The 26,225-nt window shown below is 38.0% G+C and overlaps 2 protein-coding genes across 4 annotated transcripts; both read left to right on the top strand.

Annotated features, from left to right (window-relative positions):
* Nucleotides 1-616: 616 nt before the first annotated feature.
* On the top strand, nucleotides 617-21,030 carry LOC120473159 (uncharacterized). 3 transcript variants are annotated; one of them, XM_089130829.1, is made up of 12 exons: nucleotides 617-693; nucleotides 791-1,460; nucleotides 1,940-2,120; nucleotides 3,160-3,394; nucleotides 3,490-3,763; nucleotides 3,860-4,037; nucleotides 4,135-4,211; nucleotides 4,297-4,477; nucleotides 12,299-12,547; nucleotides 12,620-12,791; nucleotides 12,896-13,023; nucleotides 18,119-18,627. In XM_089130829.1, exons 2-12 carry the CDS (start codon nucleotides 1,185-1,187, stop codon nucleotides 18,364-18,366), a joined length of 2,199 nt encoding a protein of 732 aa, XP_088986955.1. In that variant the 5' UTR covers nucleotides 617-693; nucleotides 791-1,184; the 3' UTR covers nucleotides 18,367-18,627. The 3 variants fall into 3 exon arrangements, with proteins under 3 accessions (XP_088986955.1, XP_088986956.1, XP_039518793.2); XM_089130830.1 differs by lacking the exon at nucleotides 18,119-18,627 and adding an exon at nucleotides 20,924-21,030 and having other exon boundaries at nucleotides 629-693; nucleotides 932-1,460; XM_039662859.2 differs by having other exon boundaries at nucleotides 629-693; nucleotides 932-1,460.
* A 3,255-nt stretch (nucleotides 21,031-24,285) lies between these two features.
* On the top strand, nucleotides 24,286-25,898 carry LOC120473161 (uncharacterized). The gene is made up of 2 exons (XM_039662862.2): nucleotides 24,286-24,409; nucleotides 24,848-25,898. The coding sequence occupies exons 1-2, from the start codon at nucleotides 24,304-24,306 to the stop codon at nucleotides 25,798-25,800; spliced, it is 1,059 nt and encodes a 352-aa protein (XP_039518796.2). The 5' UTR covers nucleotides 24,286-24,303; the 3' UTR covers nucleotides 25,801-25,898.
* The last annotated feature ends 327 nt before the right edge of the window (nucleotides 25,899-26,225 follow it).

The following is a 26,225-nucleotide window of genomic DNA, read 5'->3' as shown; positions in this document are numbered from 1 at the left end:
AAAACTGCATGGAACTGAGAAGAAAATCCAAAGAAAACAATGGCATCAGAAAAAGACTGCAATCAAAAAAAAATTTACTAACAAGAGTAATTAATTTTTATGCAATCTAAATAATCTGCACACACCAGCTATGGAATAAAAGAGAAGAAATGTCGGGAAATCTGTTTGTATGTATGATGTGTGCAGATTATTTAGATTGCATAAAAATTAATTACTCTTGTTAGTAAATTTTTTTTTCTAAAGTACATCTAAAGTACTATCTTTACTATCTAAAACAAACTAGTAGTAGCATGAAAATAGGCAACTAGTATGTTTTAAGGATTAAATGTTAAAATGGGTTGCCATTAGGCTCTGTTAGGAAAAAAGGATACTGTGTGAGCTTTTGAGGTTTCCTGTCATTTGCACTTTTGTGTGGAATTACATGGTCTTGGCAGCTTCTTTTAATGCTCTCAAAAAGGGGGGTCAACAAAAAAAGCAACTAACATCTTATAAATAAAAGTTCTTAATATTTCCCCTGTCTTCGATGTGATCATATTCCCCCAAGAGTCAAAGCTCCACACTACAGATCAATAGGGGGCGGTAATTCAACACACGTTTCTTTATCACCCACCAAAAACAACACAAGAAGAAGAAAGAACAACAACTCCTCGTAAGTTCAGCCCTCTGTTCTTGTTTTATTGTACGGAGTATTTGGTAAGTGCTGGTTCTAGTTCAATTGATTGTTGTCATTATGGTTTCTTGATTTTTAGAGTAATTTTAATGTCTTATATTTGATTTCCTGTAACTGAAGTGGACTCAGTGCTGTCTGAACGCCTTCAGGAGAGCATTTGAAGATGTTTTTTTCAGTGACAGACTCAATGCGACACAGTGATTTTACGAATTCACTTAAATGGTGGTTAATTGGGATTTCACTTTTTTTCATTTCAAATAGTGTGTAATGTTGCTGTTGGTGCATGAACAGTATCTGCAAAGTTGCAGAAAGTTCGACGTAAGCTGAGATATCTGTCTTTTAAAAATCAGGAAGTAATGCCTACAAAAACGACTCGAATGGGACTACATCCGGGTTTTATACGTAACTAACCCATGGATTTGCATCAACCCAATCTCCGGTTTACGCAAAAAAGTGACGTGGCCATATTTCTGCGGCTTTGACGAAGAGGAAGAGTTCTAGTGAAGAGCTAGCCATGCCGTCGAAAGTGTGTTATTTTCACCCAGCTGTCAGGTCTTCTGTGTTCGGGCTTCCCACAGACCCTGTAGTTCGTCAACAATGGCTACATTTTATGTTTGATTATGTACCTGACAATTACAATCGTAATTTAGCTCTTTGTGCGGCTCATTTTACGAAAGACAGTTTCCAGAATCTATACAAATTCAATGCCGGATTCAACAAGAAACTGTTGCTAAATCCTGGAGCAGTTCCAACTTTAAAACCAGAGGCAGCAGTTGTTGGACCACAACCTGTAAGTAATAATTAAAAATGTATTTACATGTTTAATTTTAGACGTAATGCTTTAGTTTTGTCATTGAAGTAACATGCCAGCACTGACTTTAGTAGCCATTTAGTCATGCTATTTCATGTTTAACAAACCCGTACAAACATTTTGGACCTAAATTCGTATGTAGATTTTGTAAATGTATTTTCCTTGTTCTTTTTGACGTAATTTTTCGATTTGATCAAGAAAGTAAACCAATGTCAACGCTGTTTGTTTATAGTAGCCAGTCAGTTCGATGCTATTTTGTGTGTATAAGACAAACGTGTATAAAGTTTAAACAATTATATGTAATTGCAACAGCAAACTTCAGCTGCTGTTATCAGTGTACAGTATGGTTTGTTTATAGGTTTAATGTATTGTTTATCGCCAAATTTATTACTGTTATAAATATAAATTGTACATTTAACTATAAATTATCATTAATTACATATTGTCTTTTTTTACAGTCTACATCTCTGCAAGGTCCAAGTACCCAAGAGTTTCTTAATATATCTACAAGAGTTGAAGTTGGATGTCAGACAGACCCTATGAAGTCAGAAAGTCTGGCCACAGAGATATCGCCAAACATGCGATCAGCCACACAACTTTCTACTGGCACATTGAGGGATTGTCACGCAAGGAGCGGAGGTATGAAGTACACATTATGGGTCTCATTCATGAAACATTCGTAAATATACAAGTAAATATGAGAGGGATTTTGCGCGTAAAGAGACCTTCCCGAAAACTCTTCTCCTGATTCACAAATACTTCGTAAACGTTAGATTTGATAGTGAAATGTGTGTGTGTGTTAGTGAATTCCAACCAGTCGTAAATGGGATGTGCGTGCACGTTCATTCTCAATTACCATAAATCCCGCCTATTATATCCGACTGACATCTATATATAGTCATATAATAACATGAATGCGAATGAAAAAGAAAGAATTACTCATGCAGAAATTGAAGTTTTATTATCAGAAGTTCATTCAAAACGCCAATTTTATTTTCAAGCGTACATAGTGGCATATTAGGTTCTAAAAAAAAGGAAGCTTGGCAGCATATTATAGATGTAGTTAATGGAGTTACATCTGTTAATCGAACAGACCCAGAAGTGAGAAGAAAATGGTTCGACATTAAGCTTGACAGCAAAAAACGAATTAGTTCACTTCGAAAAAAACGTGTTCAAAATGGAGAAGGACCACCATCGATCACCAGATCTGCTATATAGTAGTATACTGGCAGTATACTGGCTCTCATAATAGAAGTAAAAAGAAAAAATGTATGTAATTTCTATATAAAATATTTTTTCAAAATTCTGTTTAAATATGTCCCTATTAAGGTGAATTAAAATGCAGCCTTATTAATGAGCAAAACGTTAGGATTTTAACCGCACCATTTACGCGTGGCTGGGAGCAGGTGTAGATTTCTTGCATACCAACTAACATTTGGAAAATACGAACATTTTAATGAATCCGAAAATTTAGGCCAGAACCACTTTACACACGATTTACACAAAAATTCGTTCTGCTCATGTTTCATGAATGAGAACATTCTGACAACATTTTACTTTAATATAAGCTACTGTGATGTGTATTCAAAATTGCAAACATGAAAATTGTCTCCATGTACAATTTATTTGTAACAGCATGACATGTGGTTTACACTATTTTGGGTTTTGTCACTTGTAGGAATTCAGGCAACAGTTTCTACTCTCAATTTTGGTACTGAAAAAACAGTCATGTTGCAAGATATGCATCCATCTTCAACACCAATAAAAGGCTCAATGTTCAGACCAAGAAAGAGACCTCGTCTGGAATTGGAAGAGGACGAGGAAATGGATGACACTGAATCACAAGTACAAGTGGAACCACAAGACTCGACATATAACCCAGAGAGTACTGCCACTGAGGAATCTGAATTGCCGTAAGTTGTAAAAGCAACAGTTTTATATTAGTCATAAATTAACAGTTTTTAAGAATAATTAATGTTATTTCTTTTTATATTTATATATATTTTAGGATAGATCCACAGACAAACTCGGGTGAAAAAAAATACATTGTATTTGAAAGTTGCCTAAGAGAGTTATTTGGGTCCTGTCCAATTTGTAAGACAAAATGTACAGACCAAAGCAGGCAAATGGGGACTTTTGTGGCATTCACTCAGCAGTGCGAGAAGTGCCAGTACAACAGACAGTGGCAGAGCCAGCCCATAGTAGGAAGTACACCAGTCGGTAACCTACTACTGTCTGCTGCAACTTATTTTACCGGTGGCTCCTTTGTTCAACTGCAGAAGGTATGTAAAACCATAATAAAAGTTCATTTATAGTAAATAAACTGTGGTAAATTGGTTAGTATGCAAATGCATGTTTCTGTATTTGGTCTTTAATAGATTTTTAAGGCCATGAACCTCCAGATGACAACATATAGCACTTTCAGGAAACATGCCAGGAATTTCATTGAACCCACCATCATACATAAGTGGAACAGAGATCAACTACATATTATTGCACAGCTGCAACAGCAGGGAAAGGTTCCATTAGCTGGAGATATGCGTGCTGACACACCAGGTATGCTTACAACAAGTTTATTTGGAAAGCATTGTAGTTGTCAAAAAATGTGTTAGTGGTATCATTTATGGTCTACTTCGGACAATGTGTGCAATAGGACACTCTGCCAAATTCGGTAGCTACACTTTGATGCACGTGGAAACCAACAAAATTCTGGATCTTCAACTAATTCAGGTTAGTAAGGACTACATATCTATAATCATGTTGTCAATTTACTGTCAACATTTACATATTTTAAATATGCTATTCCTCTAAATAGAGCAACGAGGTGGGAGGCAGTCACCACATGGAAAAGGAGGGATTAACGCGTTGCCTGGATAAACTGGAGTCTAATGGTTTAGCTGTTGACTATCTAATAACTGATAGACAGCCACAGATTCAGAAGTATCTGAGGGAACGCAGTATCACTCAGTTTTATGACGTGTGGCACTTTCAGAAAGGTAAATATTCATTTTTGTATTTAATTAATGATAAACATGACTACAGGCTTGTAAATGTAAATTTCGCTTGATATTTGATAGGGCTGGACGATAAAACGATAACGATATGTATCGCGATAGACACGCAATCGATATACGTTTGATTATTTTTTTTTATTATTCGACGGGAGAAATCACAGGTTGCAAAGCAAGTTTGGTTGCATTAACAAAGGCACTCACTCTCTGGTAACCTAGCGACGTAGGGAGTGACACGCTAAAAGGCAATCATGTAACGGTGTCAGTTTGATTGCGCCATTTCGTTGTCTCATGCTGCTGGATTCCTCTTCAGTAACCGGCGATTGATAAACAGAAAATGAGTGCCCTTCATCTGCATGCCGTGCAGCCTAGAATTGCGAAACATTATTGGATAATTCGCTCTATTAACGTTTGATGTGAACACAGCATAATGAACAGGCTGCGATGTCAAGATTGTAATGCTGGAGTCGGCTGGAGTATGTGTGCGTGCCCGCGAGAGAGAGTAAGCACGTGCGCGATCTAACTTTGTGTGTGTTTAAGAGAGAGATAGAGAGTCAAATATGTGACTCGAGTAGGGTAGGGTTGGGTATCGAGAATCGAGTATCGATTGGAACCGGGACTAACTTTTCGTTTTTCCTGGAATCGCTCAAAAGTTAAAATTTCGATTCCTAGTTTCGATATTCACAGTCCGCTGAGTAGAAGAAGAAACCGCTAAACAACACCAAGGAAGAAGCGTCTACCGGAAGTGTTGGCATAACCGCGCGAGTCGAACATGAGTAGCTTACGTCGGCGGTCCAAAGTGTGGCTTCACTTTTCTAAAAATAACGAAATCTCGGCAAAATGCAAAATTTGTGACAAAAGGAGTATTCCCTTCAGAAAGGATTATTTCCTTCAGAAAGACCGTTGGTTAGCTAAACTTTTTTGACCCTGCCTCTTAAAAGAATCGGAATCGAGAATCGTTAGGAACCGGAATCGAAACAAGGAATCGGAATCGGAATCAGAATCGTTCAAATTCAAACGATACCCAACCCTAGACGCGAGTGAGATCAAACAGTGGAGACATAAAAACATACGCTGTCATTTTTGTTAATACAGGACATCATTCAGTCTGCAAAGTGTTTACTTATAATTAGGACTAGGGCGGTATGGATTTCTTACTGCGGTTGAAAAGCAATAAATTCCCGCGGTATTGCAGTAAACCGCTAATCCCCCCCCCGCCGCGAATATATCGCGTGTGCAAACAAGCGCACACACAAGAGATGAACTTAATAACGAACATGTTTATTAAGTTTAACAGGAACATATACAGTAGAACAAAAAAATTGAGTGATGTCTAGGCTATGGTTTACATCCCAGCCTTCATATTTTTGGCTAGAAAAACCAGCATGTTCACTTTGACGGGTTTGAGGGAGGCCCTGAAAGACGTAACGACGTTACCTGCTGCACTGAACACACGTTCTGAAGGAATGCTTGTAGCGCAAACGGTCATATATTTTCGGGCAACTTTTGAAAGCAGAGGGAATCGGACATGATTGTCCCGCCACCTGATAAGAGGGTCTGCGTGGGAATCCAGGGGTTCCTCCTGCAAATACCTTCTGATCTCTGTGTCCACACGAATTCTCTTGGGGATCGGAGTAGATGTTTTTTCTTTTCTTTTCCCAAGTAAGTCCGCCAGATTCGTTTTTTTGGGAGGGTTGGGTGCACTTGCTCCCTCTACATCACCGTCATCATCTCCTCCATGAGCTCATCCTTCACCTCGTCAACAATGTCAATATCCTTACACCTAGGGTCGACAAACGCGGTCTTTGCCAATAGTCGTTGAGTTGAGGGTGCACTGTATTTTTCCATCAAAACGGCAGACATTTTTTCTTTGAGATTCCGTGTCAATTGGCGTTGTGCACAGCTGCACTACTTCCTGAACTTAAGCCAGCTCCTTGTTTCCTGTCTGCCATTATTGGTCAAATTGATTGATTCAGGTGTGCCTGACCTCAGTAGTCATGGTAACAATAATCAGACACACCTGAATAATCAAGTTTGGCCAATAATGGCAGACAGGAAACAAGGAGCTGGCTTAAGTTCAGGAAGTAGTGCAGCTGTGCATAAAGCCAATTGGGTGTCCTCCTCAGCTGAGAGCAACAGATACTCGGTGACTAGCTGCAGCACCGGTTTCAAAGAGGATGCAGTCACTGCTTGCTCAGAAGACAGTGCATCTGTGAAATTGGCAACATTTTTCAGGGCTGCATTCACTGATTCCATGACCTCCATGTCCTGCCACGTCGGAATTAGGTGTTGAGTAGGGCTGAACGATTAATTGCATTTGCGATAAAATCGCGATATGATGAAACGCGATTTTGTAATCGCAAGAGCTGCGATTACATTGGTCACGTGACACGCGAGAGAAAAGCAGTCTGCAAGATAAAGCATCAACTTGCCACGCTACGCGGTCTGGCGTTCAGAAAAGAACAGTTTATTGTGTTATTTATTCTCTCCTCTCCTCAACAATCCTGGATCGATTCAGAGAATTTCAGAATCGAGTCTGAGCTTAGTTTTTAAACACAGATGCGTGATGACGCTGCGCGTGCTTTAGAAACGAACCCTGTTCTGAATCTGCTTGCTTCTATTTTCTCGCTCTCTCTCTCTTCCTCACACACACACACACACACGACACCGCTCGAACCTTTCAAAACATAGTAACGTTATTTCATAAAGTTCGGGATTGAACCGAATTACAAGGACATTCGCGGGCTTCATTGAACAGGTTTTGCCGCTTTGCTTGATGTTATAACGTTACACTTGCAGTGCGCGTTCTCTCCCGCGGGAATTTTCTTTACAAATGCTTCACAGAGGCATTATTTATGTCTTTTGGAATGCAGTTGGCTTATATATTAAAACCATGAAAATCACTGAGAAGGCTGCTTTCATTTTAAAATACTAACGCGTGCTTTGTGAAGAGCGCTCGTGCATGCGGCCGTGAGCGACTCATTGGTAAATGTACTTGCATGTCAAAATGCTTTTATGACGCGAAATTAATGTAAACACGGTCAGTTATATCTTAAACCAACAGGACAAACCACATTTACAATTTGAAAAGAGATATATGCATTAGTGTGAATGCAGCTTATCGTATCTAAACTGAGGGGAAATCACTCCAGCTCTTGAATGAAAAACATTCAGACAGCCTACTTTTAAATACTGAGACCACTCTTTCTTTATTGCTTGTAATGTTTTTTTTTTGTTTCTCTTTATTTACTAGCTTTTATATTTTGAAGCTATATTATTTTATATAGCCTATTTAAAATTCTTAACATGTAATTGGTTTAATTAAATGTTTTTTTTATATTTATTTTTTAAAGTATGTGTTTTTACACATGTAATTAAATACATATTTTAAGAGTTATTAAGATTAATTAATAAGAAAAAAAGTAGATCGGATCAAGATTCCCATCCCTACTGTACAATGATTTATTGCTTGTCTTTGTCGACTAATACAGAAGGTAAATGACTTTTTTTTTTAAATCGCATATTAAATCGCAATTGCAATATTGGTTAAAAAAATCGCAATTAGATTATTTTCCAAAATCGTTCAGCCCTAGTGTTGAGTGCGCCGGTCATCCAAAACCTTGCGAATGGCAGTGCTTTGCTCAAGAATGCGCGCTATAATTTTTTGCTTTGTTCCCCACCTCGTGGGGCAATCCTGTGAACAAATTAAAACATTTAGGGCCGTGTACTACCGTGATTGTATATTACTTAAGCTATATAATGAATATTATTTATATTTTGTATATTTTATTACATAGCTATCAGTGATGCGCGGGTTGATCCGAAATGAGTGGGTGCCTGCGGTCACCCGCGGTTACCCGCAGTTACGGGTCATCCAAAATTTTTTTTAATGATATTCGGGTCGCGGTCGGTCGGGTCGTTTGAAAAAAGATGCCAATTAAACATTTGTATTAATATAGTACTAGACACAATGTTTGATGAAATATACAGCCCTACACATTATTGACTGCAATAACTGGCACGAAGATAACACACAAGCTCAGTCTAAACAGTTCTCGGTTCTATACTAGTGATTCGAGAACCGCGCTGTACCTGTGCGTTCGGTATACGCAGTATCAGCTGCTCGTGCTCATCACTTCTTTCAACAGTGGCACATGTCTCGGTTCAGTGAACTGTTGGAGTTATGGAGTAAAATATAATTCAGGATATTTATTTATTTCGATTCGTAGGCGACTGTCAGGCATGTCTGAAAGTGAGTAACTTTAGTAACTTGTGAATCAGCACTGATGCAAGACGCGAACTGTTTCGAACGATTCAGTTCGATTTAGTGTACTGGTTCGACCGGTTCACTAAAAAGAACCGGTTCAAAAGAACGATTCGTTCACGAACCGGCCATGTCTATGATCACTACAGTCTGAAGAGAGATGGAGGCGGCAAGAGTAAAGTTGAAGACTGGGGAGTGGAAGCTCCGCAAATACACAAATAGAAAGAGTGTGGAGACATTTGCTGAAATAATGAAAGATGATGGCGAAAGTGCTGGCTTTGCCTTTGTTATGTGTAGGCATACGTGTTCTTGCGATGCTGTGTTGTTGCACGTCTATGGCCCAATAACACTCCGATGAGCATTTACTACTTTTAAAAAATGCGGTCAGGAAGCGGGTCGGGTACAATATTTTTTTACGGTCCGAGTTGCGGGCGGGTAGTTGAAAACGTCGGTCGGTTGCGGGTTGTTTATACATTCTTCTTTTTTTTTTTCTTCTTATAGATATATCTATATCTTATTTTTATATCTTCTTCTGATAGCTATTAATATATTTTTATTCAAATCTTTTGTCTAAGTGGTTCAAGGCTATTTAACAAAGTCTAGCTATTTAATTTAACAAAGTGTCGCTGCTCACACTACAGATTGTATACTTAGGCTATAAAATATAAATATTATTTATTTTTTTATATTTTATTACATAGGCCTAGCTATTTATATATTTATATTATTAATTCACATATCTCGTGACCGCTTTTGTCAAGGCTATTTAACGAAGTCTAGCTATTTAATTTAACAAAATGTTGCTGATCACACTACAGATTGTATATTACTTAGGCTATATAATATAAATATTATTTATATTTCATTACATAGCTATTTATATATTTATTATTAGCCTATTAATTCACATATCTCGTGTCCGCTTTTGTCTCAGTGGTTCAAGGCTATTTAACGAAGTCTAGCTATTTAATTTAACAAAGTGTCGCTGCTCACACTATCGAGGTTGTATATTACTTGAGCTATATAATATAAATATTATTTATATATTTTTTATATTTTATTACAGATTATTTATATTATATATTTCTATTAATTTACATCTTGTGTCCACTTTTGTCTCAGTGGTTCAAGGCTATTTAACAAGGCTATTTATTAAACAAAGTTTTTATTAAATCGCTGTTGGAAGAGAGTTAAAACTTACCAGTACTAAGGAGTGCTGAGGCAGGTCCAGCTCAGTTTGTGCTTTCTGAAGCCATTGTTTTGTTTTTGCCAGCTATGAGAGAAAGCGGTCACGAGCGTTCGACACAAACCCATGGCCCGGGCGGTGCGTTCTTTTTCTGCTTTCATGGAGTTGGTGACGGCTAAATGGAGGTTGTGACCGAAGCATGGTAGCCATCGCCATCCAAGTTTCTTCACCGCAGCCACAATGTTGGCTCCGTTATCACTCGTGACACAAGCCAACCTCTTCTCATCCAGAGACCATTCTTTAAGCGCAGATTGCAGAGCCTCGGACAGGTTATCACTTGTGTGACTTTCTGGCATGAATGAGGACTCCAAACACCTTGACTTCAGCTCCCAGTTGGTGTTCAGGTAATGAATGGTCACGCTCATATAGGGCATCATATTAACTCTTGATCACATGTCTGTTGTGAGAGAAAAATGGTCCGCGTCTTTAATCTTGCGAGTCAATCTGTCCTTCATTTCCAGATACTTCTCTGGTACTGCCTTTTTTGAAAAGTATTTTCTGTCAGGGGGGACATATTGTTTGTCAAAGGCCTGTAGCATCGCCTTAAAGGCTGGCTTCTCGACTAAGTTAAATGGCAAGTTTTCCTCCACCAGAAGCCTGGTCACGCTATCCGTCAGGGTTCGCCACCGATGGCTGTCGCGTTGGTACTTACTCCCTTTAGCAAATGAGTCTGCAATCCCCACTTGTCGTCCCTGGCCTGAGGTTGTAGGCCGGTCTTCAGACGAAGCACTTGTGGTGCTGCCAAGGGCAGCAAATGTTTCCGGATGATGAATTCGGAGATGCGTCCTCAGGTTGGAAGTATTTGAGCGTGATACCGGTGTCATTTTGTGGCAAATTCTACAAATGGGCTCGTTCAAATTGTTTGGAAGTCCCTTTTCGTCGGGTTCAAAGCCAAAATTTGCCCATATTGGCGAAGCGACATTTGGCTTTGCCACCAAGTTAGCCCTCCCTGCCATGTTTCGGTGGAATAGTTGAATATCACCTGCTGCGCAGCTCAACCACGTGAGAGAATCGCGTTAAATAAGCACGTGCAATTAAAAACTGAGGTCCTGCTTTGGTGCTATCGCATATGCGCCTGTATTTTATAGAATTCAAATTATAGACTACACGATATATTACACAGGTACTCTTGCATACAGGCCTAATAGTCAATACAAATGGAATGCTATTATGTGTCATTAAACATTTTTTTTTTTGCGGTGATGACGGTGACAAGCTTAGACCCGCAGTAGGGGTCACGTGATCGCGGTATTCCGGTAATGCGGTAACCGTCCCAGCCCTACTTATGATTGTGTAGGCCTATACTCACAATAAAACACTACATTGTGCTTTTGTCACACTGTATTTCTTGTCAAACTGTAACCTACAACTGTCACACACGCGCACACATTGTTTTAAAAGAAAATTATATCCAACCCCTTTTTAAAACAGTCTGTGTGTTCCATCTTTTGGACAGTCACAAAAATAGTCTCTGATAGTCATCATCAAACCGCATTGGTTTTCATTTCTTGTCCTCAAAACAGAGCACTAATCTGTTTATTTTTAAGTTACACATTAAAAAATAAAATAAAATGTGTTGGTAGTATTTTTTTATACGGAAATCTATTTATAATTCTGATGAGAATAACGGGTTAATTCAAATTAAGGAAAACAAATATATTGATCTGAAATATAGGTAATTAATTTTAAATTAATTCAGGTACAATTACAAAACATATCTCAAAGTCTTTTTATTAATTTAATAAACTAATTACATAAAACTATTATCAGTGCACTATAGATAAACTGGTTCTATGTCTTTATTAATAAAACTTATTTAAAAAATACAAGGCTTAAGACATTTATAAAAATGCCTTCTATATTTCTGTTTTGCTTTTCACTCCATTGTACCAAAATTGTACCGAACCGTGACTTCTGTGTACATTACGAGGCTGAATCTAGCTTCTTATTCGCAGCTTCTTATTGATGCTATCCGTTCCACCAATAAGAAGCTGCGAATAAGAAGCTGGATTCAGCCTCGTTTTAAGTTATTTGAGTTTTCCATGGTTGTGTTGACATTCCTGTCTTGCGATTATAATCAGAGGAAGGTTAAGTTTAAAATAAAAATGTTTCATTGTAATAGATTTTTTTTCTCCTGGTCCTTATTTTAAGTGGGTCATAAAAAAAATCAATAATTATCGATATCGACCGATATGAAACACTGATTTCGTGATAAAGTTTTCAGCCATATCGCCCAGCCCTAATATTTGATTATGTAAAAGTAATGATTTAACAACAGACGTATGTATTGGTATAGGGCTGTCAAAGAAATTGGACAAACTGTCACAGAACAAGGACTGCAAGGTGCTGAAGACATGGTTGCGGAGCATAAAAAATCACATATACTGGAGTGCGACTTCCTCTGTGTCTGGCCCAGAAAGGCTGGCTAAGTGGACCTCCCTGCTGAACCACATTCAAAATGTGCATGTTCACGAAAACCCCCTGTACCCTAAGTGTGAACACCCGGACAGAGTTTCCAGGGATCGAAAGAAATGGTTCCAATCAGGTATGACTACATAAAAAGTATAACTACAGATTTACAGTTCATTTTTATAGTTTCATGTATGTGCCACTACAGGATCAGTGGAACTCCACAAGTTGGGAAAGGTACTATACAACAAGAGAGTACTGAAGGACATAGAAAAACTCGGTCACCACTTCCAAACATCGTCAGTTAAGGCATTTCGCAGCCTTATTCTGCGTTTTGCCCCAAAGAACGTTGTTCTCCCTTTCATAGGGATGTTGTGCAGGTAAGAGGCATAATGTCATATTAAGCAATATATACAAACTTTTTTTTTTTTAATCTTACCGTCTAAAAATATTCTGTATTTGATGTGTTGTTCTCCGTTTAAAGGTTGTATCTCGCAGCCATGCACTACAATGAAAACTCTGACCGTCAACAGGCAACAACAACTGCTGGAAAGGCTGTGTTCATAAAGGGGGAATGCACAGCAAAGCCAGTGAAAATCGACCCAACATACAGTAAGATTAAAGGCCATTGCACACCGAGCACGAAATATTCGTATGCGTATTTTCGTGTTCGTCAGCTTAAAAATTCGTCACGCATAGAAACCTTGCACACCGAGTCCGTTGCGTATTTCTTAAACCTTTGCGGGAAAAAACGCAAAAATACCAAATGGATTCGTCAAGCAGTGAGGATGATTTTTGCCCTCTCTCTTATTGAAAATGGAAGAAAGAGAAAATATTACGTCCATCCAATCCTGAAATTGCGCAGAGAGGAAGGAGAGTTCCTTATCAAGGAGTTGCGAATTTATCCTGAGCGATTCAAAATTTACCTCAGAATGTCAGTGGGACGAACGCTTTGCTAGCGATTCTGGAGCCACATATTAAAAACAAGACCACCAATTTCCGTGTACCAATCGATTCTGAACGGAGACTGGCAGTGTGTCTGAAATGGACCAGGTATGGACACACACACGGACAAACACACACCCGCGCGCGGCCCGTTGGAAGCGCTGGGCAGACAGAACAGCTAGGCTGTTATTGTGTATATTGTGCCCAAATAATACATTAGTTATCGAATAGGCTGCTCAATCACACCTTATTCGATCCTAAATTTCAATCTGATTGAAAGGGGAGGTTTATTAATTTCATAATCCAATATAGAGAAGAGAACATAAACACTTGATCGAATTGAAAACCGAAACTGAAAGCACGGCGCATATGTGCAATGATTTGAGGACGAGCTCCCCCGGCCCTGAATTGTCAAAAGACCTCTCAAAATGCTGGCTCTGGATGCGAAAAACGCAGAAAATCGAACCCGATCCGATTAATTTTATGACGGACGAAAGTTTCGGAGGCGGTGTGCAAGCGTGACTGACATAACGTGAGGTCGAATTTTTTTTTTAACGTGCAAAAATTTCGGATGCGAATTTCGGACTCGGTGTGCAATGGCCTTAACAAAGATTTTTTTATTTACAACAATATAAAGCTAATAAATAACTGTAAGAAATAAATGAGGAAATAAAAATTACTAAACATTACACATGAAAATTGCTTATCAATAGTTCTAAAACAATGGGCTATATGCACGCAGAAATTCCGCATTTGACGCAAGGATGCTCGTCCATTTCCGATTGTGGAGATTAAAGCGGAGGAAAACCTAGGAAAACGGGGTTATGGCAGAGTCTTCAAAATTTACTGTCCTCCCGTCTTTGAAACGAAACATACATACGTTTAGATGTAATTTTATATATAGTTATGTTTATTTAATATAATTTTAAAAAGAAGCATAAACACAACGAGGGGTGTCTGTTTTATCTGTTTTTGTGACTAACGTTTCTTTAGTATAACCATGGAGTATAAAATTTAGGGCTGTTTTCGACTAAGGATTTTCATAGTCGAATCTGATTCGTTAGATTTTGCCGTAGTCGACTGATAGTCGAACCTTTTTTTTTTAGATTGGTCTAGCAGCTATATTTTTTCCATTTCAAACAAAAGAGATGGATGTATGCACATTAGGCTATTCGTTCTGTGTTTTTTTGTGTTTAGGTAGTATTTTTCATGATTTATCATGCAATCATGTTTTTGATGCGGTGGTGAGCTTGTAACTTGTAACTAGGGCTGGGCGATATGGCCAAAAAATCATATCTCGATATTTTTTGGTCAAATGGCGATATACGATATATATCTCGGTACTTTCTACGTTTTCTATTTAGATAAAGAAAATCTTTATATTGAAAAAAAAAAAATATATATATATATATATATATATACACTCACCGGCCACTTTATTAGGTACCCCATGCTAGTAAAAGTTTGGACCCCCTTTTGCCTTCAGAACTGCCTCAATTCTTCGTGGCATAGATTCAACAAGGTGCTGGAAGCATTCCTCAGGGAGTTTGGTCCATATTGACATGATGGCATCACACAGTTGCCGCAGATTTGTCGGCTGCACATCCATGATGCGAATCTCCCGTTCCACCACATCCCAAAGATGCTCTATTGGATTGAGATCTGGTGACTGTGGAGGCCATTTGAGTACAGCGAACTCATTGTCATGTTCAAGAAACCAGTCTGAGATGATTCCAGCTTTATGACATGGCGCATTATCCTGCTGAAAGTAGCCATCAGAAGTTGGGTACATTGTGGTCATAAAGGGATGGACATGGTCAGCAACAATACTCAGGTAGGCTGAGGCGTTGCAACGATGCTCAATTGGTACCAAGGGGCCCAAAGAGTGCCAAGAAAATATTCCCCACACCATGACACCACCACCACCAGCCTGAACCGTTGATACAACGCAGGATGGATCCATGCTTTCATGTTGTAGACGCCAAATTCTGACCCTACCATCCGAATGTCGCAGCAGAAACCGAGACTCATCAGACCAGGCAACGTTTTTCCAATCTTCTATTGTCCAATTTCGATGAGCTTGTGCAAATTGTAGCCTCAGTTTCCTGTTCTTAGCTGAAAGGAGTGGCACCCGGTGTGGTCTTCTGCTGCTGTAGCCCATCTGCCTCAAAGTTCGACGTACTGTGCGTTCAGAGATGCTCTTCTGCCCACCTTGGTTGTAACGGGTGGTTATTTGAGTCACTGTTGCCCTTCTATCAGCTCGAACCAGTCTGGCCATTCTCCTCTGACCTCTGGCATCAACAAGGCATTTCCGCCCACAGAACTGCCGCTCACTGGATGTTTTTTCTTTTTCGGACCATTCTCTGTAAACCCTAGAGATGGTTGTGCGTGAAAATCCCAGTAGATTAGCAGTTTCTGAAATACTCAGACAGCCCTTCTGGCACCAACAATCATGCCACGTTCAAAGTCACTCAAATCACCTTTTTTCCCCATACTGATGCTCGGTTTGAACTGCAGGAGATTGTCTTGACCATGTCTACATGCCTAAATGCACTGAGTTGCCGCCATGTGATTGGCTGCTTAGAAATTAAGTGTTAACGAGCAGTTGGACAGGTGTACCTAATAAAGTGGCCGGTGAGTGTGTATATATATATATATTCACATTCGGCCCAATGAAATCCTACAAACAATGTTGATATTGAGAGATATGGAAACAAATATAATATAGGCTATGCAATATATTATGTGCAAAAAGCTTTTGTTTTTATATTGACTAAAAGCTAAACTAAAAATGAAAATAAAAACAAAAACAAAAGCACAAACTAATTATATTAGCCTGCATTTGATTACCCCATTATAATCACTTTCACTTTCATTAAAAATATATACTTGTAGGTTTAAAATTCCACATATGGCACATTTATTTTCTCCAACAACAAATATTTTAGCAATATGTTTATTTTAGTCAGAATTATTGCGTACTACGTAGTACTATTCACGCGCATGCGCGCGCCGGCGCTCGTTCAAGGAAGCATGAATTTTAGCGGAGATTCACTTGCAGAAGCTCGTCCTCTTCTGACATGGACATATTTGTTGTGAAATGGACATATTTGCTTTACTTTCTAACATTTACAGATGGAGAATATACATGTGAAATGTAAGTTGAGCACTGAGGAAAGCACCACATCTCAAACGCATTAAACAGCGCAAGTATATGTCAGTCAGCAACAGTGTCTGTCAGAGCATTTGACCGGGCGGCAAGCTGCCTTAAACTTGTTAACTATATCAAAGTGATTTTGACGCAATTAATATAAGCTTGTGTCATGTTTAGGACAAATTGTACAACGTACTTTCACTGCAGCAGCTCACACTGCAAACTCCGCTATTTTTCAGATGTGCTCATATCAAACTACTGTATCGATATAAACGGTATTGCCTCATTCCATATCGTTTCAAAAAATATAACGATACATCGTACATACTCGATATATCGCCCAGCCCTACTTGTAACATTACGCTTTAGCCTAAGGGTAGCAGTGGCGCTGCCGAAAATAAAAAGCTGTCACAAAGAACAAATATAGCAAGGAGACATTTTAATTGTTTATTAATAAAGATGAAGTTGACGATGCTGCGCGATCTTCGCCAGAGAGAAATGCACAGTTCATTTCATAAGCAGAGAGCATTATGTTTTCTTTCGTTTTGAATCGTTCTATTTACAAGTAGACATTTTAATATAGATATGTTTCAGGTCTGTGGAGTAGACTATACTTATATGCGGAGTTGCGGTAGCTATATTTATGAGACGAGCTCCAGACGTTCACACATCGGTGCCTCCGTGCCTTGATTATCAGTAATTGTCTGCTTTTCCTTCTTATTTATTAAATCCAGACAATTGGTTGATGAAACATTAATTAAAATGAATTAAAAAGAAAAAAATTATAAAAAAAAACGAAATTCACTTTAAAGAAATGTTTTGTGTTTTTCTGTTTGAGGTCTGTGAAAGTTTTAAAGGAGTCTTTAAGTGCTGCTTCAGAGCGCTCGTGTCCGTCGGAAAACGGTCACGTCTGTAACATTGTTTTTTCCTCTGTGAACACGAAAAATAATATTTTATGTTTTGTGGAGAGCCAACCCTTCCTCATCTGATTTGAGCAGTGTAATTCACAGAATTACATAAAATATATTTTGCCTCCTAAAACTTAAAGATTTTTTGTTACGCATGAATGCTTGTCTATTTCAGGCTAAATATAAAACGCACGTATCGTATTTTCCACATTTTAAGGCGCACCGGATTATAAGGTGCACCTTCAATGAATGACCTATTTTAGAACATTTTTCATATATAGGACGCACCGGATTATGAGGCGCATAAGATACTATAGTCAAACGTTTGACTGGATTTTCGTTATGCATCCAGATGTGCTGGGAATGTAGCGAGTGCGCGGCGGGGACAGTGTGTCTGTTCATGTGTCTGTTAAGAGTGAGCGCTCGTGAGTGGGATACACACATAACCTGATTTATACGAGGTTGAACTGGCCGTGTAGTATTCGACTATAACGTTCATAGTCGAATCAGACCTCTCCGAATCGAATCGTCGAATCCTTGACTATTAGAAGTCAGCCCTAATAAAATTCAATATAAATTCTCGGTATTGCATTGGACTCTACGATCGGCGGAAGTTATCGAGCATCCTTACACCTTCACCGCAAATACCGCCGTGCATAGAGCCCATAAAGTGACTTTAGGTTTTCATTTCTTCTTACAGACTATGTTGATGAGCTTATCAGTCTGCTGGTAAATAAAGTCTTTCTGGACCCCACACCATACACAGAAGAGCTGCATGCAGTCCCCATTCCCCCACCTCTGTCTTCACAGTATGAAAATCCATTAAATGAAGATGTGATTGCTCGCCATGTGTCCCACCTCAGTCAAGGGGGGAGCGGAATCCAACATACTGGCCAGTTGGACCCGGAAACTGCTGGCGGATCCGGTCACCAACACAAGATGGGATGACAATTCTCATATCTCGCACCAGCTGACAAACCTACGGTAGCCCAGATAACGAAAACGCCTATGGCAGGAAATCCCAATGTTGTGTGTATGAAACATTTGATTGTACAGGAAAATGATACATGTCGTTTGAAAATATTGATTTTACAGAAAGATAATTATTTGTGAATATCTTACATTTCTTTTATTTGTTATTTCTGTTTGTTATTTGTTATTTCACTCATCAAACTTTTGGAACAGTAAATAAAAACTTACTCTTCTTCAGTTCTGCGTCTCACTGCTCCCTAAGTCAGCTCTGTAAATATTGTGTATATTTTGTAAAGTGAATGTATTTAAGCAATTTGGTTCGAACCCTGGATGCAGAACCATGCATGCAGGTTGGGTCCGGAATCTGCATCATCCGATGCACAACCTATGAAGATTTGTTAGACAATAAGTAATTCCTGTGCAATGATCTTCCCTTCTTCTTTTTACATAATTCTGTTACAACACAAAGCTATAAATTATACAGGCATATATATTTTCACAAAACCTTTTGTATTTCTTTGCAACAGGTGTTTTCACGTTCTGTTGGCATTTTAACAGTTGCCACATGTACACTTAAAGGAAACGAGACACCGAGTGAAGTTTTGTGAATAGATAAACGGTTGTTCATTATATCGATAAAACAATATCTTTAAAAAAACGGTATTACTCAGTCCTTCAATCATTTGTATTAAAGTGTTTAATCAGGCAACATGACATCATGACTTTTGCGTAAACATATACGCCACTTTCGAGTCAGGTGGCGTGTTATCTCTACGCATTTTGAGCTATCCGCGTGTATGCGTATATGTCTACGCCATTAACGTCCGCGTCATTCCGCGTGTCTGAACACGCAGTCAAATCTCCAGTCATAAATGCCATTAACCCCAGTGACGGTTAAGTTTAGGGATGGGGTTGAGGTAAGTCATATCTTTTTTTTTTACCTAGGATGGTAAGGGAACAGTCATAAATGCCATTAACCCCAGTGACGGTTAGGTTTAGAGAGGGGGTTGAGGTAAGTCATATATTTATATAACGTTAAGTCAACGGCGTTCATAAACACGCTGAAAGGCGATTATGCGTCTTGATAGCACGCCAAAAATGGAAATACGAATTGGCGTGTCATACACACGCTACTTCATGAGATCAGTCTGAATCAGGAGAAAAATGTATCTCACAAAGCTAACAAGCAGCAGTTGCATTTTCAAGTAACAGTGTATCGAACTTCTTATATAATAATAGCAGAATAGAATAATAATAATTCAAAAACGTACCATTCAGAAACGTTTTGTAAGAGCTGTGTTTTGGGAGGTTCTGTTTGACTCTCTTCAAACTGGTACTGCAGTATTGACACCATTATTTACATTTGACAGGGACACGTGAAACCTTCACCTGTAAAGGTAATGGGTGTGAAGTTTCCGGACAACGTGCACTACACACTTTAGCTAATCACAACACACCGGCCCAAACTAACCAATCTGAGCCCATTGCCTGTTTCTGAGGGAGTGGTTGCATAGACTCAGGAAGTCAACCGGTCTTTCAAATGACAGAGGAGAAAGCGGCTTACAATAAAGGTGAAATTTATGAAAATAAGGCTTAAAAAAACAACAACAAAAAAAAACAAGACATTGCACCACATAAACACAATCATGCAAAGACAAAAACCAGTAAACCACCTCTTTAAGTGGACTGTTGGTCCACTTAACTGGATGACAAATTATGACTTTTATTCAAATAATGAATAAATTACATATGGAAGCGAGCAAACACAAAATGTGTGATATTGACAAATTAATTTGTAATATTTTGTCTATAACGTTTAATATTGAACATTTCTGTGCGTCTTAAAAAGTCTTATATCTTCCTTCCACAAATGAATGCCTTAAAAAGTTCTTAAATCAAAGCAAAGTCTAAAATTCATAAAGTAGTGGCAATGTATAATAAATGCATTCAGGAATTTGAATATGGTTAACAATAGCTTCTAATATTACATATCAAAAACAAAAGAGAAAGGAAACAAAAAAATAACAAAATAAATAAAAAGTATGCAATGCAAAGCAATCTTATCTCACAAATATAGTGTTGTTATGGTCAAATAATTTATTACTAATCCAGTACACAGCAGTTGAATAATTTATGAACAACGATTACAGCAGTTGTGTTTTTTATAGTGTTTAATTTATTATATATTGCACATGATTTAACAGTAATGCAAACATCAGAGATATGTAAGTGAGATATTATAACTTTTCTGTTCGTAAGGTAAGAGAAGCTTCCAATGAGCTTTGTTGAGGGACAGAAAACTTTCGTGTTGCTTAGTTTCGTGGCTGAGGTTGTTGCAAGTTCTAAACGCTCATCGTACTGACCTTTATGGCGATGTTGTAAGTGATAGAAAAGATTTGATTGTCTTCCACTTTTTTGACATGATTGTTTTTGTGGCATTTTTCACAGATGACTTGTTTTGCTGATCATCAGATCTTTTAAATCTAAACCATCTCCAATTAATTAAACCTTTGTTTTTCTTTTTACTCACCAGATCGTCTTTTGCAGTGTGGACCCACGGACCATGTCGCAGACAAACTTATGATGGACTGGACAGGGTCAGGTTCGCGCGCAGAGCAAGAGTGGAGGAGTGTCACATGATCAAACCATCTTTCGGTAAGACAGCAAACATTGCTTTCCCTGACGTCTATCCCTGGGGTCTAAAATCATCCAGCTTGTTGTCAATTGACTGGACATTCACAAAGAATATACTGGGCATTATGTTGTCACGATACCAAAATTATGACTCCGATACTGATTCAATACCACTAGGGCTGCACGACATTGGAAATATCCAGTGGTGGCTGGTAAAAAATATATGTGCATATTCAGTCTGTTTCAATAGTTTGGTAACCATGTGAGCCAGGTCTTTAACAATTGTGGCTCTTCCTCAAGACATCCGTCAAGGAGGAACCTTTCTCTCCTTCAAAAACCTCTTAAAACACATTTGTTCTCTAAATATTACTCTTCAGCTCACAGTCTGTAAATTCTACCTTGTTATGGATATGTTATTTGCTTGAATCCCTCTTTGTATCTTTAACCTATCTTTGAGATAGGTTAAAGAAAAACATTCAATAGAAAATTTGCGAAAAACCTGATGGAATAATATAATATAAAAAATATATAGAAATATGAATTGCATCATATAGAAAAATAAGCCCAAAACTTTTTTTTTTTGCCCCCATATCTTGAATTCGGGGGGCATTTTAACTTTTTCCTAATAGGCCTCATCAGGGTGTGTTTTTGTTTGTTTTTTGCAAAGTAAGTGACATACTCGATAATGTCAGCTTGCACATTGTTAAAGAACCCCTATCATGGATTTTTGAAAATGACTGTTCATATGGTGTGGAATATAACTCTAAGGGAATGAAAACATCCTGCAAAGATTTCTATCTGAAAGTGCACCGTATGTAAAGTTATTGTCTTTCAAAAGTGAGTGTCAACTCTGAGTCTATGAAATGAATTGTTTTTGAAACGAGTCATTAGCTGTTACATCGTGACGTAGAGACATATTGGGCGCGCAGACGGAAGTGTAAACTTGAAGTCTAGAATACATTCAAATACTTCATCATAGCATCATGTCGAGAAGACGCTGTGTTCTACAATGCAAAGATAGTTCAGCTACTTTGTTTTCATTTACCAGGGACGAGCATGTGAAGAATCGGTGGTTAGAGTTCATATTTGCAGCGATACCACAACAGTATAGCTCGATTGTGTTCTCATCATTTTAATGACGAATCGTTCAAAAACATAAATGAATTCAAATGTGTATTCGCAAGTGGTTGTTCCTGAAGGAGGGCTCAGTAACTTACTTACTCAGTGTATATGGATCAGCTTCCTTTTCCGAATCACAACCTGTAAGTATTATTAATAATTGTTGCTTTTACGGGTTTTGAACGGTTTTGTAGCGTTGGGGCGCGAGGAGGGAAGGCGCGCACACACATACTTATTGAATAAGTATGTGTATGCGTGTGTGTGTGTGTGTGTGTGTGTAAGTTACGCTCAGCGCAGCTTCTAGGTCTCCAATGTCAATTTGTTTTAAATATGTGAAATGTTTGTCGCTGTTATTGGAGTTGTCATAAAGAATAGAGCGTCTTGTAGTACTGCAGTGCTTTATCAATATGTTTATGCGTTATGCTAACAAACAATAACTGACTGTGTCTTTCATCTGACCAATCACCGCCGATTAGCGTCACGCAAAGGAGTGGTTTGGAAAAATGAGTCGTTGTACGAATCATTTGGGAGTCAGTGAGCAAATCAGTTAAAAATAAATGCATATTATAAGACAAATAACGTGTTTTTTTATCCTTGCATGCTGTTTAAACTGTTTTTGGGAACTCCTAAAACAAAAATAGGAACATTTCAAATGCTATGATAGGGGCTCTTTAAAACAACAATTATCATTTGCACAAATAAACACAAAAAAAGTGGACCACAAACACAGTAATAAAAAGCAATACATCACTAAATTGGAGTTAAAAGAGACCAAAAGTTATAATGAATGAAATGTAAGGGTAAAAATATAAGACAGTAACTTAAATTCATTAAATCCATTAATTTAAATTCATGTATGGACGATGCAGACCTCCTAGGACTGGCCACTGAAAACATAGGGTCACCTCGCAACTTCAGTCTTGTTCTTGGATATGACACTGTCTGTGGATCGCAAGCCAAACAACAAAATTTTGAGTTTAACTCTATAACACACTGGCAACCAATTAAGAGACCCTAATATTGGAGTAATGTGTTCCTGTTTATGAACCCCAGTTAAAAACCTGTCCGCGGCACTTTGAACCATCTGGAGCTGTGATATGGAGGATAGGGGTAATCCAATATACAGTAAATTACAGTAGTCCAAGCGAGATAAAATAAAAGCATGTGCGACTCTTATAAGGTCCCTAAAAGATAGAAAAGTTTGGACAGAAGTTTAAGATGGAAAAAACATGACTTTACTAATGAATTTATAAGTTGATCAAACTTAAGGGACGAATCAAAACGAACTCCCAAATTTTTCACAGTGGATTTTAATGACCACAATTAATATTTGACCACAATTAATATAAGAATTTAAATGACCACAATTAATATTTGGTTTTCATTTTCCCACAGAGGGCCCAAAGACAATTACTTCAGTCTTTCTCTTATTTAAATGCAAAAAATCAGAGACATCCAAGATCGTACATCAGCTAAACATGCAAGCAAGGATTCTAGGCCTTGCTTGTCATTATGTTTTAAAGGTAAATGGATTTGGGTGTCATCTGCATATAAATTAAATGACATTACATGCGCCCTAAAAAATAGAACCTAGTGGAAAGCATGTAAAGTGAAAATAAAATGGGAGGCAGAATAGACCCTTGAGGAACACCACAGGTAATGCGTGCTGCAGGTAAAACGGCACAACAATGCCTACTGAAAAGGTTCTATTACTAAGATAAGATCTGAACCAGCTAAGGGCAGTTCCTTGAATGCCCACACACATTTTGAGGCATGATAAAACAATGTCATGATCAACTGTATCAAATGCCGCACTCAAATCTAAGAGCACTAAAATTACAGAATTCCCAGAATCAACGATTAACGCGGTGTCATTTAATACTCTTAGAAGTGCAGACTCAGTACTATGATTTTTCATTAATCCAGACTGGAATATTTCTAGAATACTTATTGTCGAAGATATATTTCACACACCCCAAGGTTATACAATAACATTTTATAGCTCTTTTTGAATCCAGTGTGAGACACAGGGGTCTAATTTAGTTTAAAATGCATTTAATGTATTCATTGAATAAAGGTGAAGTTGAATCAATTCTATGAAGTAATGTATTGTATAATCACAAATTTATTTGCAGATCTGGTCCTCCATACTACATAGCAATGAGCTGTGACGTTGTAAATATGGAGTTTATTAAAGAGGAGAAAGACGATATGAGAAATTCAGAAACATGCAAAGTGAAATGTGAAGATACAGAGGAACAAATAGGTTAGTGTCCATTTTTGATTTTTCATTAATGAATGCTGAAAAACCTGAAATGTAAGACATTTTCTGACTGATTAACAGACCATTTTGCAAGATGTAAACAACACTGGTCCAGAAGCACTTCCTGTTTCAGTTTTTTAACACTACATAAAAGCTGGGATAAAATACAACCAACAGAACATATAAAACTGAATCAAAAAGTTAAACAAACATCTTTAAGATGTTTTCTTTACATGTGAAATAAAGAAAACGGTTACAAACTGAAACAGGAAGTGTTTCTGGACCAGTGTTGTTTACATCTTGCAAAATGGTCTATATAATCATAGGCGGATGTTACATATCCATGGAAGTAAAAATTGGCATAGTTGTTATCAATAGTGCAAGGACAAATATAAGTGACATTTAAACTTCACATGTAATTAAGTTATATTTTCTTTTTAGACGTGATGAACATGCAAGAGAAAAGTGAAGAATTGAATGAAATGGAGAACAAACGTCAGTATCAGAAACTTCATGATGCTGTATCTGGAGGAAAAAAAGGACAAGAACTATTTCAAAAAACAGAATCCAAAAAGTATTTTACCTGCCCTCAATGTGGAAAGAGTATCACAACTAAACAAAGCCTCAAAGATCACATAAGAGTTCACACTGGAGAGAAACCTTTCACATGCCTTCAATGTGGGAAGAGTTTCAAATATAAAACAACCATTCGTATTCACAAAAGACTTCACACTGGTGAGAAGCCGTTCACATGCCCTCAGTGTGGCAAGAGTTTCTCACAGAAAGGATCCTTTCAGAGACATGTAAGAATTCACTCTGAAGAGAAGCCGTTCACATGTGATCAGTGTGGAAAGTGTTTCAAATGGTCATATAGTCTCAAAGTTCACAAGCTCATTCACTCTGGAGAAAAGCCATTTGATTGTGATCAGTGCGATAAGAAGTTTGTTAAGGAATCCGATTTAAAGGGCCACATGAAAGTTCACACAAAAGAGAAGCCTTACTTGTGTTCTGTTTGTGGAAAGACGTTTTCATGGCTGGGCCGTTTTAAAGACCATCAGAAAATACACACTGGTGTGAAAGATTATTTGTGCTCTGATTGTGGTAAAGCTTTTACTACAGCCACTGAGTTGAAAGTTCACCGAAGGATTCACACGGGAGAAAGACCTTACAAGTGTTCGTATTGTGGAAAGAGTTTCAAACAGTTAGGAGGACTGCAAGGACACGAGAGAATTCACACTGGAGAGAAGCCGTATCAATGCCATCAGTGTGGCAAGAGATTCAGCCATTCCAAAAGTGCACAGATTCACAGAAAGAAGTATTGCCCAAAATTAAAAGGAATGTCAGTACAATTGGAGATACAAGACCATAAGAGCACAGATTTTAATAAGTGCTAAATTATTTTTCTATGAATTATTTGTGATTCAAAATGTGAAAACATACCCAAAGGGTCATGCAGTCATTTATTGAATTAAAATAAAGTTTAAAATCTTCATTTGTTTTTTTTCATACACTTGCATTACTGTAATTATCTGAATGTTTAACATTGTGTTGCTGAGTCATATATGTTTCATAGAGTTTGCTGACCAGATTAACATCAAAGCAGCATATTAAAGTCATTAACTAAAGTGATCCAAATGAGATCCCGGTCCTGTTAAAAAATCCACTGGCAGAGGTGGACTTTTTATTAAAACAATTATTCCACGAATATTCATTCAAACTTGTCACCCTTTGGCAAAATGTACATTGAATTAGGCCATTCACATGTTTTGTGCAGATCTGAGGTGTTTTTTTACTTGTTAGCTCCACTCTGGATTGTCAT

The sequence above is a fragment of the Pimephales promelas genome, chromosome 5 (genome assembly GCF_988280905.1).
Source record: "Pimephales promelas chromosome 5, fPimPro1.hap1.1, whole genome shotgun sequence".
Classification (NCBI taxonomy): domain Eukaryota; kingdom Metazoa; phylum Chordata; class Actinopteri; order Cypriniformes; family Leuciscidae; genus Pimephales; species Pimephales promelas.
The sequence above is the reverse complement of the archived record's forward strand: the minus strand, read 5'-3'. Positions and strand labels throughout refer to the sequence as shown.

What these genes read in the sequence shown, in the direction of transcription:
- LOC120473159 (XM_089130829.1), top strand. Translation starts at nt 1,185, where the DNA reads ATGCCGTCGAAAGTGTGTTATTTTCACCCAGCTGTCAGGTCTTCTGTG. An exon ending in CAGTTGTTGGACCACAACCT is followed by an intron (nt 1,461 to 1,939) that starts GTAAGTAATAAT and finishes CTTTTTTTACAG; the next exon opens with TCTACATCTCTGCAAGGTCC. An exon ending in TTGTCACGCAAGGAGCGGAG is followed by an intron (nt 2,121 to 3,159) that starts GTATGAAGTACA and finishes TGTCACTTGTAG; the next exon opens with GAATTCAGGCAACAGTTTCT.
- LOC120473161 (XM_039662862.2), top strand. Translation starts at nt 24,304, where the DNA reads ATGAGCTGTGACGTTGTAAATATGGAGTTTATTAAAGAGGAGAAAGAC. An exon ending in AGATACAGAGGAACAAATAG is followed by an intron (nt 24,410 to 24,847) that starts GTTAGTGTCCAT and finishes TTTTCTTTTTAG; the next exon opens with ACGTGATGAACATGCAAGAG.